Source organism: Chrysemys picta, chromosome 12 (assembly GCF_011386835.1).
Source record: "Chrysemys picta bellii isolate R12L10 chromosome 12, ASM1138683v2, whole genome shotgun sequence".
NCBI lineage: Eukaryota > Metazoa > Chordata > Testudines > Emydidae > Chrysemys > Chrysemys picta.
In genome coordinates this window covers 56,659,412-56,675,745 of record NC_088802.1, presented here as the reverse complement: position 1 = coordinate 56,675,745, position 16,334 = coordinate 56,659,412, and the positions used below count along the sequence as shown (strand labels likewise).

General features: G+C 58.0%; 1 protein-coding gene and 1 long non-coding RNA gene across 3 annotated transcripts in view; one reads left to right on the top strand and one right to left on the bottom strand.

Annotated features, from left to right (window-relative positions):
* The window catches only part of CYTH1 (cytohesin 1), a 40,599-nt gene extending 28,015 nt beyond the window's left edge, over nt 1–12,584 (bottom strand). Inside the window, exon 1 of one of the 2 annotated variants that reach the window (XM_065562918.1) lies at nt 12,427–12,584. In XM_065562918.1, coding sequence (XP_065418990.1) covers nt 12,427–12,448 — 22 coding nt within the window. In that variant the 5' untranslated portion in view covers nt 12,449–12,584. Of the gene's footprint in view, nt 1–2,313; nt 2,727–12,426 lie in introns of those variants that run through there. The other variant, XM_005283035.5, reaches the window with a different exon arrangement.
* Nucleotides 12,585–12,738: 154 nt separating this feature from the next.
* On the top strand, nt 12,739–15,279 carry LOC135974507 (uncharacterized). Its single transcript, XR_010591776.1, has 2 exons — nt 12,739–12,870; nt 13,063–15,279. It is a non-coding gene; the product is annotated as an uncharacterized LOC135974507 (long non-coding RNA).
* Nucleotides 15,280–16,334: the final 1,055 nt, after the last annotated feature.

Sequence of the window (16,334 nt, the reverse complement as noted above, 5' to 3'; positions counted from 1 at the left end):
GGCCCCAGTCACCCACAGCCGAGCCCCTGCCCAGGCCAAGAAGGAGAAGCAGCAGCTCTTTGCCCGCAGCCTCCCGGCTGAGCAGAAGACCCGTTACCATGGACACTGGCTCACTCAGCGCTCTGGCTGCAGGCTCCCCAGTTCCTTCCAAGCGAGAACCCCCTTTCGCCCGCCGGGGCCGAGCAGCAGGCCCAGAGCAGAGGGGCTGTCACATGAGCTGTATCTCCCCAAACAGCACAAGGGCAGGAAGGGCAGTGCAGCTGTGGGATCCCGGCCCTGGGTCCCTTCTGACCCACCACCTCCAGGGCTGCACTAAACCCCAGCCAGGCCTCCCCAGGCAGCAGCCCTCACCTGGAGCCTGGCAGTGACCGATGGGGGAAACAGTCACAGGAGCTTCCCCAAATGCCCGGGCTTAAAGCACCAGCCGACTCCCTAGAGACCCCGCACCCGCCTGCTGAAGGGAAGGGAATGGAGCCTGTCCTGGCCAGGCACAGCACACACCTGCCTGGCAACACAGGTGAACTTTGGGGATGATTGAGGGGTACCGGCAGAGCTGCGGAGAGCCCAGGGGTGGGATAGCAGGGGGCTGTGGGTCAAGGTGGGGGGAACCAAGGGATGGGCTAGCAGGGAGCTGTGGGTCCCACCTGTCAGCCATGCTCCCCCCAGCTGGTGCACAGCGTGTACCTGCCTCCCTGCTCCTGTCTGACAACCTCTCACCCTGTCCTCTGCAAACTGCAGGCAGCCTCCACCTGTCTGCTTCTGGCACAGGAGAGGGGTGGAAGCAGGGGGCCGAGGGGATGTGGGGCAGACCCATTGCTCCCAGCTAGCGACAAGCAGCCAGAACGCCCCTTTCAGGCCAGCCGAACGGCAAATCAGCCTCCGCAGACACCTCTGTGTCAGTAACGCTCTCAGGAGGGTGGGCACCGGAGCAGCCAGTGCTGCCCAGGGAGCCCTCCCTGCCCCCTCGTGGAATCGCAGCCTGATGCCCAGTGGGCCCTTGACTCTTTCTTCCTGACCTGGAGCACTGCAGGCACACGGGGGAACAGCCATTCCGAGGGGGTCAGAGAGCCGTCCCGCCCTTCACAGCCCTCCCCAGCAGCTGGTCCCTGAAGGGGGAGCCCAGAGATGGCTCCTCAAACTCATGCCACTCTCAGGTCGGTGCCCCTGACGGGCCCAGAGACTATCACCAGGTACAGCTATGCCCGAGGGAACCAGCAGAGGGGAATGACGGCCACGAGATGCCAGCATGGGGCCCAGTCTGCAGGCAGGTCCTGGGATGCGAGGGCCATCGCAGGCACCATGTCCCCAACACACAGCTGACCCCAAGATGTTCCATACAGGCCCAGCTGGAAGCAGTCAGAGCCAGGATGAGGTGCCACCGCTGGCAATCCCACCGCTCTGCAGGGAGCCGGACCCTGACATGCCTATTTCCTGTACGCCTGGTACTTCAATGCCAGCCTAGAGACCTGAACGCTGCTTGGTATCAAATGCACCCAGTAGATGGGAGCGCTGCACACAGTGCCACCTCTTACAGCCCAGTCCCCCACCTCTCATCCACACGGCTGCTGCCAGACACTGCCAAATGCCCTACGGGTCCCTACGGTGACACAACCCTTCCCCACCCTCTCACTCCGCGACAGGACCAGGAATCCGGAGACTTCAGCAACTGGGACCTAGAGTTGCCTGCACTCCCTGTGCGTGCTACCCCGGAGGCGTCGTGCGAAAGAGCAATGGAAACAGGCAGTCTCAGCACTGCACTGCATTTGGTTTCTGTGGTTTAGCCAAGGACACTTCACCCAGCAGCTCCCCCAACACTCGTGATCACGCCCGCGCCTGGCAGCAGAGCAGCTGCACCCCCCACAGGGGCTGAGAAGCAGCCAGATCCATCCTGAGGTGAGACCCCCGAGGACAGCACACTGTGCACACATGCTGAGCACTGCTCGGGAGGAACCCTGGGCCTGTCCAGACCCTCTGAGGGGCTGCAGCAGTCACTGACTCCTGGCACTAGTCACTGTCCTGGGCACCACACACAGCACCCGTGTACAGGGGCGGCGCTATGCCAGCCCCCCAGTGACCCCATGCCCCCGGCAGGGACAGCTCGGCGCCACAGCAGCACTGCCCGGAGCTCCCAGGGAAAGGTCAGGAGCCGGCAGCACACAGGCAGCGAAGGGAACGTGTGCTCTCCCTGCACTACGGTCAGCGAGAGCCACAAGGGCGCAGAGCAGCGGGCAGCATAAGGCTTCCTGGGAGCCGGAGATCCTGCCTGCTCCCCCAGCTGCCTGCACAGGGAGAGGGGGAAGGTAAAGCGCATACCTGCCTGGGCGATCGCAGAGGGGCACAGGAAGGCTTGGAAACTCGAGGCACAAAGCTCGCTGACCGTCCCCATGCTGCAGGGGCCGTGGGGACTGAGTGCCGTGTCACTCCGATGCCAGTGGGCAGGAACAGTCAGGCCCAGCAGGTGCCCACGTCACGCCAGGCAGCGCACCTGCCAGAGCCCTGGCTCTGCAGCGCTGAGGACTCTCCAAGCAGGGAGTGGGAGGGAGACAGACAGACAGACAGAGGGTTCCCCGGTCTGGCTCCGGCAGGAGGAACTGATTATCTGGCAACTGGAAGCTCCCAGCTGACGAAGCCCACGCACAGAGGCCAGCCAATCCCAGCTCCCCGCCTGAACACTAACCCAGGTGGTGCTCCTGCAGCGGCAGCTGGGGGGGCTCAAAACCACTTCGAGGACAGTTAGTTGGGGAACTTCCCCTTAGTTGCCCCGGCCTATCAGCTCCAGCCCGCCCCTCCGGCCCCAGGGGAGCGGGGGGGATTTCTAGGTCAGTTTTCGCCTTCGGTATTATTAGAGCCTTAAGCATCCAGTGAGCCCGGTGGTTGCATAGCAACCAGCACTGCATAAAGGGAAGGTGCATAAAAAACTACAATGCACACAAGCCGAAGTGATGGAGGGGGGGAAGAGCCGGGGGGGGGGGGGGGGAGGGTGTGGCTAGCTCCCCTCCAGCCCTGCCGAGGGAGGCCAACAGCATGTTGTGCACCAGCTGCCGCAGGAGGGGGATGCTCCCCTGGCTCTGACCCACTGGCTCAGCCTGACTTGGAGCATCTCGCACGGGCAGAGCGAGGGAGAACGTCAGCCCAGCCCCTCTGAACCCGACGCCCCACACGTTAGGCCTGGGCTCCGGCTGGGTGATGCCCCATGTAAATCCTCCGCTCATGAGCACCTGAGCTGAGCTGCCCATGCAGTGTGTAGCTGGGAGAGGCCCGAGGCACCTCAGACCCAGCCACAGAGGCCAGGCCTGGGAGCTTCAGCCCAAGCTGGAAGGACGGATGCTGCCTGCTTCACCATCACCTCTTGCCCTAAGCCCTCAGCACCTTGCAGCCTTGGCCACCTGCCTCCCTCGCCCACACCTGAGCCCCTCCGGCCCCTGCAGCTGCTGCTCCACATGTGCCCCGAAGAGACCAACAATGGGGCGGGGTGCGTTTCCCTCTCCAGACAGGGGAGCTGGCGTCTGCTCTGCTCTCAGAGCCTGGTGGGGAGCGGCCCAGTGCGGCCCAGGCAGCCCAGACAGACGCCAGCCCTCGGAACTAACCACTGCTGCAGCACGAAGGCACTAAGCTACTAGCTCTGAATCAAAGACCGGGGCCCAGAGTTTCCCCTGCCCCGAGAATCCGCCAAGCAACCGAGAGATCTGAGCCCATCACATTGCAGCCCAGCTAGAAGAGTCAGGAGCAGAAAGGGCAGCCAGGAGCTCCCTGGCGGAGACATCGGAGGGGAAGGAGACCCCCCGCTGGAGCACCTCTGGTAGGAGGTCCCGTGGGCACTTGGGGCAGCAGTTTGGCCCGCAGGACAGCTCCCCGCAAGAGACGAATGGCGCAACAGATTGTGCAGACACAGGGAAAACGACTGTTCCCAGAAAGCGCATGCTGCTGTCCTCGCTTACAGGCCTGACCTTCGGATTGCCACACGCTTTCACTTCCCCAGAGGCCAGCACTGCCACGGCCACATGGCTGAGCCTTGACCCTGAGCATCACCAGCAGCTCCAAGGCAAACGCTCAAGCGGAGGAAGGAGCCAGGCACAGAGGAAGCTGTTCTGTGCTCGCGATACTCGGGCAAGCGACAGAGCGTACACAGTCCTCTTGCCTGAGGCCCAGCGTCAGCCGCCAGAGGAAATCCTGCTGCAGTAGGAACATCCCTGTGTGCCAGGGAAGCGCCCAGCTGGTATGAAATCAGGACAGATCTGTACCTCACAGATAGACACCCCGAGCTTCCTTCCTTCAGCCAAGGCAGAGACGTGTCCTGTGCACTGGGCACCAGCTCGTTTCCCACAACCCACCTGGCCACGTTTCTCTGAGCGAGGGTCCTGGCCTGGGGCGCTTTGGAAGAAAACTGATGTGAACTTCACCCCAACTCCAGCGGGGGCGGCCCAACCATGTCCTGCATCCCCCCGAACGGTGCTATAAAACCCGGCTCCAGAAAGCGAGCACCCACTATACAAGATACATGTCTGGCCCTTTGATGGGGGCAGACAAACCCTTCGGATGTGACCCAAGCACAGCCGGTGCGGTGATGCCTGCCCAAGTCTGTAGGGAGCCTGAAAAAATAGCTCCGTGGGGCATGCACTGGCCACACTGGGGTCAGCCGGTGGTTAACTCTGAACCCTACAGATAACAGGGTAGATTTACCTCTCAGCTATTTCAATGGTTGATTTTATTAGAAGAAACATCCAGCTAATGGGCTTCTCCCACAAACCCAAACAAAAACCCCCAAATGACAGCAGCCAAGACCTCCAGCTTCCCCTGTACAGGACCCCATAACACATTGGAAGTGCAAGACAACAGAAAACCCTTTAATTCACAGTAAGCAGCAGGAGCCCATGTGCACAGTGGGTTTTATTTAAACCAATTTATTTAAAATTCTCTGTGCTGCTGCTCCAGATCCCAGGGGCCTGGCTGTGGCCCACCTGGCCCATGACGTGCTCACAGCCAGTGACTGCCACGGGCCTGGGGAAGGACTCGGCTCTGCAGGGCACTGCTGGGGCACCAGGAGGCTATGGCTGTGTGATCAGGTTTATAAGGGGAGGAGACACCAGGGTTTCCTGGATTCGGGGTTCCAGAAGCTCAGGGCTGGAAGGGGAGAGAGAAGATGGCAAACTCCCCATGGGCTGGCCTTTGCTCACAACCCTGACTCTCCATTGCGCCTGCCTCTCCAGCATGTCCTATTCCCCGGCAGTCCTACGTGGTCAGCTGTTTGGGGTAGGGCTGCCAGACTACACACAGGACCCACGCTGGTGCAGGCCTCTAAGCTCTGCCGCAGGATAAATGCTAAACCCGCCCGGGATCACTGGCGACAGAGGATGCCCAGTGGCTGGCTGAGGTTGGGGGGTGAGGCCCTAACAGATGTTCATGCTGCTGCCGTACACCCTGGCATGGAGCTGCAGCCACATGGTTGCGGGGGAGAGCCCAGGAGGGATGGGAACGTTGCACCGGAGCGAGGTGTGGGGCTGCTACCCCTGCTGTCCTCCAGCCAAAGGGTCCGGCTTCCCAGTGCAGCAAGTGCCTTTGAATTATTCTCCATCAGCTTCTGCAGCATCACCCTGCTCCCAGGCCTGGGCTCCCCACCCCAGCCCCTCTTACAGAAATCCCTTCGTCCCCACAGCCCGAACTGCCACTAACCCCAGAGTGCAGCAGGTCTCCAGCTACCTGCCAATCCCCTGCCAGGAGCTGCCACTGCCCTGACACCCACAGGCTGGAGGGGAGGGGTGTGGGCCAGTCCCGGCTCCTACTGCCAACAAGTCAGTGCACCCAGCAGAACAGCCCCGCTGAGTCCCCTCTGCCCACTGCCGGCGGCTCTCCGATGCCCCAGCCCCGCCGGGCACTGCTCAGCCCTGATTTCCTTCTCCCCCCAATTAGTTAGTTAGATTTAAAGACAGAGAGATGCCTCTCCACAGCTCTAGGCTTCCCGATTAACTGCCAGCAAAACAACATTCCTAGTTACGGACACCTGGCACCGCCCGTGGTGTTCACAGCCGCCAGGGACCCCCGGCAGACCCTTTCCCGCTGTTAGCCCCATTGCCCAGCTTTGAGCCCTTGAGCGAATGTGATTCACTTCTCTGAGCTCTCTCCAACATGGGGAGCGCTTTCAACAGGGCAGCCCCGCTCGGCGCAGCATGGTCCCAGAGACGCACCCATGCCACCCGCTGCTGACCCAGGGAGTTGCTCTCTGCCGAGCAGGCAGCCGGGGAAGGTTGCACACCACGTGTGCCGTGAGGAAGAAGTACAGCACCAGCGGAATCACTCCACTCGCAAGGGGCCAGGACACAGACCCCTGCCTGGCCAGGGAGGGGCCCTTCCTGCCCTGCACTGTCCCTTAGGGACAAGAGGGCCCTGGTGCCGGTCTCCACCACAGCAGAGGGCCCGGGTTGCCACAAGGGCCCTGGCACCTCGCCTGCTGTGTTAACTAGCTCCCCAAGCAGCACCGAGAGCCGCTGGCACAGCAGAAAGATGGTGAGGTCCCAGCTTCAGGCTGCGAACCACCTCGCAGGCGGCAGAGGAAACTCGAGAGTGCTGGGCTCCTCGGCTAGCTGTGGACTAGAGCGCTAGTGGTGAGCCACTTACCATACTGGGTGGCTAGGCTAGCAACGGATTTGCAAGCTCGGGTGCAATGAGGTGTCCCTGCTCAGCCACTGGCCACATGAAACCCCATCACCTGCCACAAGAAAAATCTGGCTCTGTACTCTCCAGCTACACAGGCTGCTTTGCCAGCGCCCGTGCTGAGGGGCCCCTAGAGAGAACAAAATGTCCCAAGAGATCCAAGTGCTTTCCAAACTAAACCAAAATGTCAACACATGGGGATCAACTCACTCATCACCAAAATGCAGACACTTCTGGGGTGCAACGTGGCAGCTCTCTGCTACACTGCACAATGATTTCAAACAGGAAGAGCAGCCCCAGGCTGGCCTGGAACTGCAGGGGCAGTTTAGGAAGGCAGAACAGAACTAGCCCATGGGAGTTTGGCCCTGGTGCTGTGGTAGACAACCCTGGCTCTCAAGAAAAACAGACTCCTACATGTCCCAGGATCGTGGTCTACCATCATCTGGGAGCAGCCGCCTTGGTAAACCAGCAAAGTGTGGCCGTCAGCAACCTGGCAGGTGGTTTTTGCCAGGTCTGTGGCCCCTTGCAGTAAGCACCGCAAGGGTCAGAGTCAGGATCTCAGTTTCACATCTCAGCAAACCAGCCCCTGGAGCAGCACTGCAGGGCGAGTACTAACTCTCCAGGAAAATCGCCACCTGCTGACTCACCAGCACCGCTGTCCTCAACACCGAGGTGCACCATGGAGATTGCCCATTAAGTACTGGCCTGGACCAACCTGCCCTGAGACATTAAAGTAGCAGAGGTCCAGCTGCAGAGGCCGAGGAAGGCCCTGAGAGACCTGGGAATTAAATTTAAAGTGTTCAATATATTAGAAGTGGCAGAGCCTGCAGCCGGAGAAGCCTCCTCACGTTAGCAGATCTCAGAGCCACGGAGCCTCCTCACGTTGCTCCGTTAGTTCGGGAGGACCTGGGCAATTGCACTACCTGGCCCAGGTCTGTATTTGCCTACAGCGTGATCACATTGTGCATGGCACGTGGCGGTGATCAGCTGCAAGGGGGTGCTGTTTGCAAGCAGTTCAGCTCGAGATACACTATGAAATTCGAGCCCAGCTCCTACCCTGGAAGGGTTTGCAGGGCATTGGCTGAGAGTTTAAATTCAGCCAGCGTTCAGAAGCATCAGCTGAATGCAGAGCAGGTGGAGCAGCGAGGGAAGATGCAGGCAGCGGAGTCCTGCAGCCCAGGGGACGGGAAGCTATAGTTGTATGGGCTGTGTGACAAGGCAATCTGAAACCCGCTGTGTCAGACACCACCAGGCTCAGAGCTCACTTCAGGCGGTGCTGGCTGCACTGGGACAGAGGGGTCCTAGCACAAAGGGCAGGTCAGCAGGGAGCCCTTGGAGAAGGACAGCTAGGTGAGAGTGAGGGGAGGTCTAGTTACATCCCTCCAGCCTGAAATCTCATATCCCTGTCGGCAACGGTCAAAAGTAGAGATTTTGGCTGGTTTCTTGGTTTATTCTGAGAGCCAGTCAGAAGCTATCAGTGATGCTGAAACTGACAGTCACCATATCATGAAGCATCATTCCCAGCCAGAGCTGCTAGGGCAGAGGGGAGAGCCAGTGTCGCAACCCTGAGAGGACAGAAAAGGAACTGAGAGAGACGCACACACGAGCCAGCCGGGCCCACAGGTGGGGTAACAGACCAAAGGGGTGTGAGCAGCAGCTGCACAGGATGTGGGCTGGGTTTCATGAACACAAACAGCAGTTTCTCTCTCTGTTCCCAGGACACGATGCAGATAAGCTAGACATAGCCTGGGTGGGAGCAGGGCAGGTGCTGCGGAGACTGCTCCCTGGAGGACGCTGTCTGAAGTGACAGCAAAAAAACCAGTCAGAGGCAACTTAATTTTAGCCCCCTCTCGCGGGTCTCCTCATCCTCCCTCCCCATGAGGCTCCCGCAAGAACCCAGCACAGCACATTGTGAGAGGGAACACCAGGAAGTAACCAAACCTGCCGAGCTGCACACTCCAAAGCCTCCCTGGATAATTCCTTCCATTGCAGACTGGAGCGTGCATGTGGACTGGAGGTTAGAACCCCTGGGCACGACACCTTGCACATGCCTTGGCTCACCCCCCAACCTGGCCTAGCAGATAGACACACCTCGCATCCACAGCCTGTTAGCAAATAAACCAGGGGAGCATTTCTTAAGCAGTGTCAGCAGCTGTCCCAGAACAGCACCTAGCTGTCCCACAAGGGCACCTGTCTGTTGGCAGCAGGCGCACGTTGAACCCGCAGGCTGCTGAACAAACCCACTGAGCCTCACTTCTTATCATGGAGAGACAGGCCAAGGACCCCGTTCCCTGCCGCACTATGCCAGCAGCAGTGTGTTGGGGACACCTCGCCCTAGCTAGGCTATGGACTCTCTGCCCCTTGCTGCAATACAGATCACCCAGCCCTGCCTGGCTTAGCACGTTCCTGACAGCTGCTGGAATAGGCAGGACGCTTTGTAGGGCAGATTGAGTTTCTGCCCAGATCTATGGGTAGAAAGAAAAGCTACAGACCAGCAGCAATGTGCACTGGTCCATTACTCAGCCCGCAGAGGGCAGGCAGAGCATGCTCCGTGCTGTTTCTCTCCACAGCCTGCTGGCACAGCCTAGCCTATGCTCAAAAAGTCATTACCTGCCCCTGGGGACGGTGCATCGAGGCAGAATTCCTCGGCCTCTAAGCCACCTCCCAGGCACAGAGACCGGGAGGAAGGTCAGTCTCAGAGAGAGACTCCGGAGCTCCTGAATACAGAACGCGGGTCACCTCCACAGTCCCAGTGGGGCACTTGGGGTGCATGAATCCCAGGGGCCAGCAGCACATCCTGAGGAGTTTTGGGGTGCATGGGGGGCACCCGGGATCTTCCATCAGCTGCCTCCTGAGAGCCACTAAATCACCAGCAGCCCAGGTAACGCCCTCTGCCTGCAGCTGCACCAGCCAAACAAGAACTCTGGGTCCTTCTTCATGCACATGGCAAGCAGCAACGCTGCCCTGGTGGCAATTCACAGATCCTAATAACATTCAGCGCGGCGATGGGCAGCCTGCCACTTGCCTGAAAGAGATTACCACTGCAGCACGAATCCAGCCCGTCCAGTGCACGCTGGCTGAGAAAGCAGCTGCCCTTGGCTTAGGCCGGCACATTTTGCGTTCACCAGACAAGGCATCCAGGACTACAACAGAAGCCACAGGAGACTCCAAGCACAGCAGCCATTTCCCTGAATGAGTTAGGAACAAAAGCAACACTAGCAGGTGTGTAGACACAGGCACGCACCCAGCTGTTGTTATCTAGCCACTCCCACCAAGAGACTCATCTACACAGGGAGTTGAGAACAGCTACCCCATCAACACATCCAGGCAAGGCCTGGGACATCAACACCAGGCCCCAGTGACTTACCAGGGAAGTCCAAGCTACCTGAGATATGAACTTCGTAACACTCAAACCAAGTGAACCGACAAGTCTAGCCATCATCATCATCAGAGCTCCAGCCAGTTCACTCCAGGCCCCTAAATCTGAAAGGCCAAAGATACCCAAGTGCAATTGCCTCCAAAGGGTTAAGAAATCCTGGTGCAGTCTGTAGGACGAGAGATGTTGCAGCAGCGTAAGAGGATAATTTAAGCAGGTCTGTGTTGGAGCTGTTAGCGGGAAGGTTGGGTTCATGCTGATAACTGGGTCATACATATTAATTCACTGACTTGCTGCAAGGATGTCGCAGAGAGATTCCAGCCAAGAGGGAATTTGGATTTAAAAAACAAGTTCTTTAACTAGAAAAGAGCCAGAAGGGTTTAGAGAGAGAACTCCCGCCACAGGCTGTACACCAGGAAAACTTGAATTAAAACGGCAAGCTCACAACAGTGCACCCTGTCCGGAAGTGTAGTGAGCAGCCAACTGAAGCAAAGACAAGCTGCTCTGTCCTCACCTCCCCTAAGCACGGTAGCCCATCTACCTGGTGTCAGTGCACACGATCAGCTCCCACAAGACACAGGCCTGCTGAGGAGCAGGGGTCTGCTCAAACCTTGCATTTCACAGCTCTGGAGAGTTCAGGCCCAAACTCCTCTTTGTAGTTCAGGTTACTAGGACCATTACACCCAAATCCACAGCAGGCCGAGCACATTGATTATACCCCAGCCTCCCTCTCCTCAACCAATTCACGGTGTTTTCATGCTCAACCTCCCAGGCCACCTTGGGGTCTGTTCTCCCCCAGCCTGCAGCTCATTGCAAGCTACACATTCCTCATTGAGACAGCTAAGTCCCCCGGGACTGGTCCTCTCACTCCCCATTTCGTGACCCACCTTTTAGCTTAGCCAGGGTTTAAGCAGCATATCACATCATGCTCATCAGACACGACCATTTCTGTGACCCGAGCACACGGCCAGAGAACTGAGGGCATCTGCTCCATGCACCCAGAACTGCAGTTTGGGGTTTAGCACCAGCAGAGCTTGGGGACCGGCCTGCCCGGGGGTGACCAGCGAGCAGCCTTAGCAGGGGTGCCCACATCCCACCCAAGCACAGCTCTGAACTCCCCCCACTCCATTATGCTCCTGCCCCCATGCTTAGCGCTTTGCCAGAGGAAAGGACCCAGGAGATCACTTGCAGCAACAGGAAACAGCAAGGAGCATCAAATGCAGCCACAGAGAGGCACTAGAGAAAACGCACCCAGTGACTGGCGGGAGCCCATGTGCCCAGCTGTTGAGTGGCAGCTGGGGCAGCGCCAGACCTCAGACACAGAGAGCCCTGCCCCCCCCTCGGGGGGGGGGGTGACCCACAGGAAACAGCCTACAGCATCTGCCCCTGCAGCTGTCCTACAGTCCCCCCCACACGCCCCACCGCTCTTCCCAAGCCCAGTAACGCGATCCTCGGCTCGCTCTCCACACTGGGGGGCACCCTCCCTCTCACTGCCCCCCAGCCCAGCAGCCCCAACCCCCAGCAGTGTCCCAGCTGCCCCCCAGCCCCCCTGCACTGCCCCCTCCCCTCCACCCCCCCGTCCCCCACAGCCCAGCACTGCCCCTTCCCCCCAGCCCAGCAGCCCCAACCCCTAGCAGTGTCCCAGCTGCCCCCCCAGCCACCCTGCACTGCCCCCTCCCGTCCCCCACAGCCCAGCACTGCCCCCTCCCCTCCACTTCACCCCCCGTCCCCCCCAGCCCAGCAGCCCCAACCCCTAGCAGTGTCCCAGCTGCCCCCCCAGCTCCCCTGCACTGCCCCCTCCCCTCCACCCCCCGTCCCCCACTGCCCAGCACTGCCCCTTCCCCCCAGGTCCCCCCAGCCTAGCACCCCAAAACCTAGCAGTGTCCCAGCTGCCCCCCCAGCTCCCCTGCACTGCCCCCTCCCCTCCACCCCCATCCCCCACTGCCCAGCACTGCCCCTTCCCCCCAGCCCAGCAGCCCCAACCCCTAGCAGTGTCCCAGCTGCCCCCCAGCCACCCTGCACTGCCCCCTCCCCTCCACCCCCCCGTCCCCCACAGCCCAGCACTACCCCTTCCCCACAGCCCCCCCAGCCTAGCACCCCAAAACCTAGCAGTGTCCCAGCTACCCCCCCAGCCACCCTGCACTGCCCCCTCCCGTCCCCCACAGCCCAGCACTGCCCCCTCCCCACAGCCCAGCAGCCCCAACCCCTAGCAGTGTCCCAGCTGCCCCCCCAGCCACCCTGCACTGACCCCTCCCCTCCACCCCCCGTCCCCCATTGCCCAGCACTGCCCCCTCCCCACAGCCTAGCACCCCAAGCCCAAGCAGTGTCCCAGCTGTCACCCCCCGGCACCGCCCCAGGGGGCAGCTGTCCCCACACCGCCCCCTCCCGGGCCCCGCGCTCACCGTAGCCGCTCTCCTCCTCCATGCTGCCCGCCGCTGCCCCCGGCTGCCTCTGGCGGCGGCGGGGCCCCGCGCTCGCTCCTTCCCCGACCCCGCCCGCCTGGGGGCGGAGCTCACCAGCGGGGCGGGGCCTCTGAAGCCGGGCTGGGAGCGGCCATGGGCTGGGGCCACGTGATGCCGGTGGGCGGGGCGGAGAGCGAGTGTGCGCGTGCGCGGACTCTTGGGTTCCCTCCCCAGCTGTGGGAGGGGAGTGGGGTCTAGGGATGGGGAGAGCCAGGACTCCTGGGTTCTCTTCCCAGCTCTGGGAGGGGCCTGAGGTGGGAGAGGGGAGCCAGGACTCCTGGGTTCTCTTCCCAGCTCTGGGATGGGAGTGGGGTCTAGGGATGGGGAGAGCCAGGACTCCTGGGTTCCATTCCCAGCTCCACCTGACTCTTCGTATGACCACAAGTAAGTCACTTCATCACTGCCTCTCTTTCCCCAGCCCTAGAGTGGGGATAACGTTCAGCCCCAACCGGCCTCTCTGGAGTATTGTGAGCCGAATTCATTTTGGCCAAAGGCTTTGGGGTGCTGGGGGTTTGTACCCATATGGCCAAAAGGCTCTAGAAACCTCCTGTTTAAAGTGCCACTTTCTGGTTAAAGGGTTATCAGCTACCAGACATCAGGTGTGGCACCAGCACCGGCTTCTCTGTGGGCCTCTTCAGCAGCATGGCCGGAGGGAGAGAGCTGCACCCGTGGAGCTAGGCAGTTATGGCATCGGCACCCCCAGCCCAGGTACAGCAGTGAAGGCTCATTTCAAGCTGCAACCCAACCACAGATCTTAAGAATTAAAGCTAGTGCTGGCCGATAGGGAAGAGCAATGGCCGTTTCTAAAAGAAGCCGGTGTGGGTGCAGCCAGGCCGACAGCCGGAGTGAGAAGAATACATGGAGATTGTTGAAGAGGGGAAGGAATTCAAGAAGAGAATTCAGCCAGAATGAGACGTCAGTAAAAGAACGATTCTGCAACAAGACGATGCGGGTGAGACGTGGAAGTTAATACCTCAGCCAGCGGAGCTGAGCGAATGGATGGAAAATAAAACAAGAGAAGTGGAGGTGCCGTATAAGAGAGGGGATTCTTCTAGTCTCTCTAAACACCTGAAATCACCATGCTCAACTCACTGTGGCAGCGTGAAAGCTTGAGATGGTACAATCTGAACTGCAGAGGAAGGACAGAAAGCCCTTAACAGATTTGAGACTAGCAGATCCCTCCTCTGTCATCTTTTCTCCAGACTAAACAGGCCCCGTTTTTTAACCTTTCCGCATAGGTCAGGTTTTCTAAACCCTTTTGTTGCTCTCCTGTGGACACTTTCCAATTTGTCCATATAATTCCTTAAGTGTGGCACCCAGCACTGGACATAACACTCCATCTGATGCCTCACCAGTGCCGAGTAGATCAGGACAATTACATCCCATGTCTTAGATACGACACACCTGTTAATGTGCCTCAGAATGTGAGCCTTTTTCCCCCAACTGCATCACATTGGCTCGTATTCAATTTGGGATCTACTATAACCCCCAGATCCTTTTCAGTGGCACTATCCAGTTTTCCCCCATTTTGTAGCTGATTTTTCCTTCCTAAGTGTAGTACTTTGCACTTGTCTTTCAATTTAATTTTGTTGATTTCAGACCAATTCGTCAAGGTCATTTGAATTCAAATCCTGTCCTCCAACATGCTTGCAACCCCTTTGAGCTTGGTGTCATCTGCAAATTTGATAAGTATATTTGCCACTCTATCATCTACATTAAGGTGACCAGATGTCCTGTTTTTATAGGGAGAGTCCCAATTTTGGGGGCTTTTTCTTATATAGGCACCTATTACCCCCCACCCCATCCTGATTGTTCACACTTGCTATTTGGTCACCCTAATCTGCATAATTAATGAAAATATTGACTGGTACCAGACCTAAGGCAGACCCTTGCAGGATCCCACTAGATATGTCCTCCCAGTTGATAACCCTGGTTTACTGTCCAATTGTGCTAAATCTGAGTGCAAGTTTTCAGCTAGTTGTGCACCCACCTTACAGGATGACTTGAATAATGTAAATATTCTTTAATGTGTTCCTTCCCCCATCTTAATGCTAATTGCATTGAGTATCTGGTCATAATTAACCTTTTTAGTGAAGATTGAAGCAAAATAGGCATTAGACACCTCAGCCTTCTTGATTTCATCCATTATTAGCTCTCCTTCCCCACTAAAGTAGAGGGCCTACATGTTCCTGTCTCTCTCTTGTTCCTAATGTATTTATAGAACCTCTTCTTATTGCCTTTTCGATTGCTTGCTACCTGTAACTCATGGTGTGCCTTACCCGTTCCCATTTTGTCCTTACCTGCTTGTGCTAGGCTGTTGTACCCCTCCTTAGCAATTGGTTCACATTTCCACTTTCTGTGGGATTCTCAGGTCATTGGAGCCATCTTGGCCTCATACTATTCTTCCTATCTTTCCTTTGTGCGTCAGACAGCCAGAATTCCTGAACTCTTTTTTTCCTTGAATTTTCTTTCTAGGAGACCTTACCCACCCGTTCTCTGAGTTTGTTAGTCTGCTTGTTTGAAGACCACTATCCATATTCTGCTCTTTCTTTAGAATCATGAAATCTCTCATTTCATGTTCACTTTCACCCAAATTGCCTTCAAGCTTCAGATTTGCTACCAATTCCTCCATTAGTCAGAACCAAGTCTGAACCAGCTGTCTAGCTGGGTATTTCCTCCACTTTCTGAAACAAGTTGTCCCCTACCCATTCTAACAAGTTATGGACATTTTGCATTGTGCTGTATTACTTTTCCAGCATGTCTCTGAGTGGTTAAAGTCCCTCATTACTACCCAGCCTTGGGTTTGGGGTATTTGTCATTTGTTCTAGAAAGGACTCCGCCATCTCCTCTTCCTGATTTGGTGCGCTAGAGTACAACGGTTCTCAACCTTTTTCTTTCTGAGGCCCCCCCATGATGAACTGGGACTATTCTTAATGTGTTCTTTGAATGCTGAGTGGGGAGTGTTGGCCTGGAAAGGTTGCAGGGGAGTTTGGCTGGGACTGTCTGCATTGGGGGGGATGGGAGACTTTCCTTGAGGGAAGATACCTGAGCATGTAACAGGAGAACCCAGGAAGGGCGTTGGAGCCAGGTGACACCTCTGCCTGGGAAACTGGAGAAAGGCTGGGGAAGGAGCGGAGAGAGGCTGAGTGAGCTGGCGGGGAAATGGAGGGGAGCCCAGATGGGGCTCAGGCTCCCCAACAGGGCTGTGGTGTCCCTGGGGCCCCCAAGATGGGCCCCCAACTGGGGGGGCGGTCCTGTTGTCTGTGCCTGCAAGACCTATCTTGGACTGTGTTCCTGTCGCCTAAATAAACCTTCTGCTTTACTGGCTGGCTGCGAGTCATGGTGAATCGCAGGAAGCCAGGGGTGCAGGGCCTGGTGTCCCCCCACACTCCTTGACACCCCCCAACCTGCTATAAAAACTTAATGGCCTATCTGTGCCATAACAATTGTTTTTCTGCCTATAAAAGCCAGGGCCTGCATCAGGGGTAGCACACAGGGCACCTGCCTGGGGCCCCACATCACAGGCTGGGGCCCCACATGGCTTTGGCTTTCTGCCCTGGGCCCTAGTGCATCTAATGCCAGCCCTGCTTGGAGGACCCCCTGAAACCTGCTCACAGCTCCCCAGGGGGCCTTAGACCCCTAGTTGAGAACTGCTGCTAGAGTAGACCCCTCCTATGTCACCCCTATTCCCCCCCCTTTTATCTTTACAAAGAGTTTCAGCTGATCTGCCTCTCACCTCCGAGCAAGTACAATATATACACCACCACCTCCTCTTTCCCCCTACTGGTCCTTCCCTGTTTACTAATATTCCACTCATGAGATTTAGCCCACCAAGGCTCTGTGAGGCC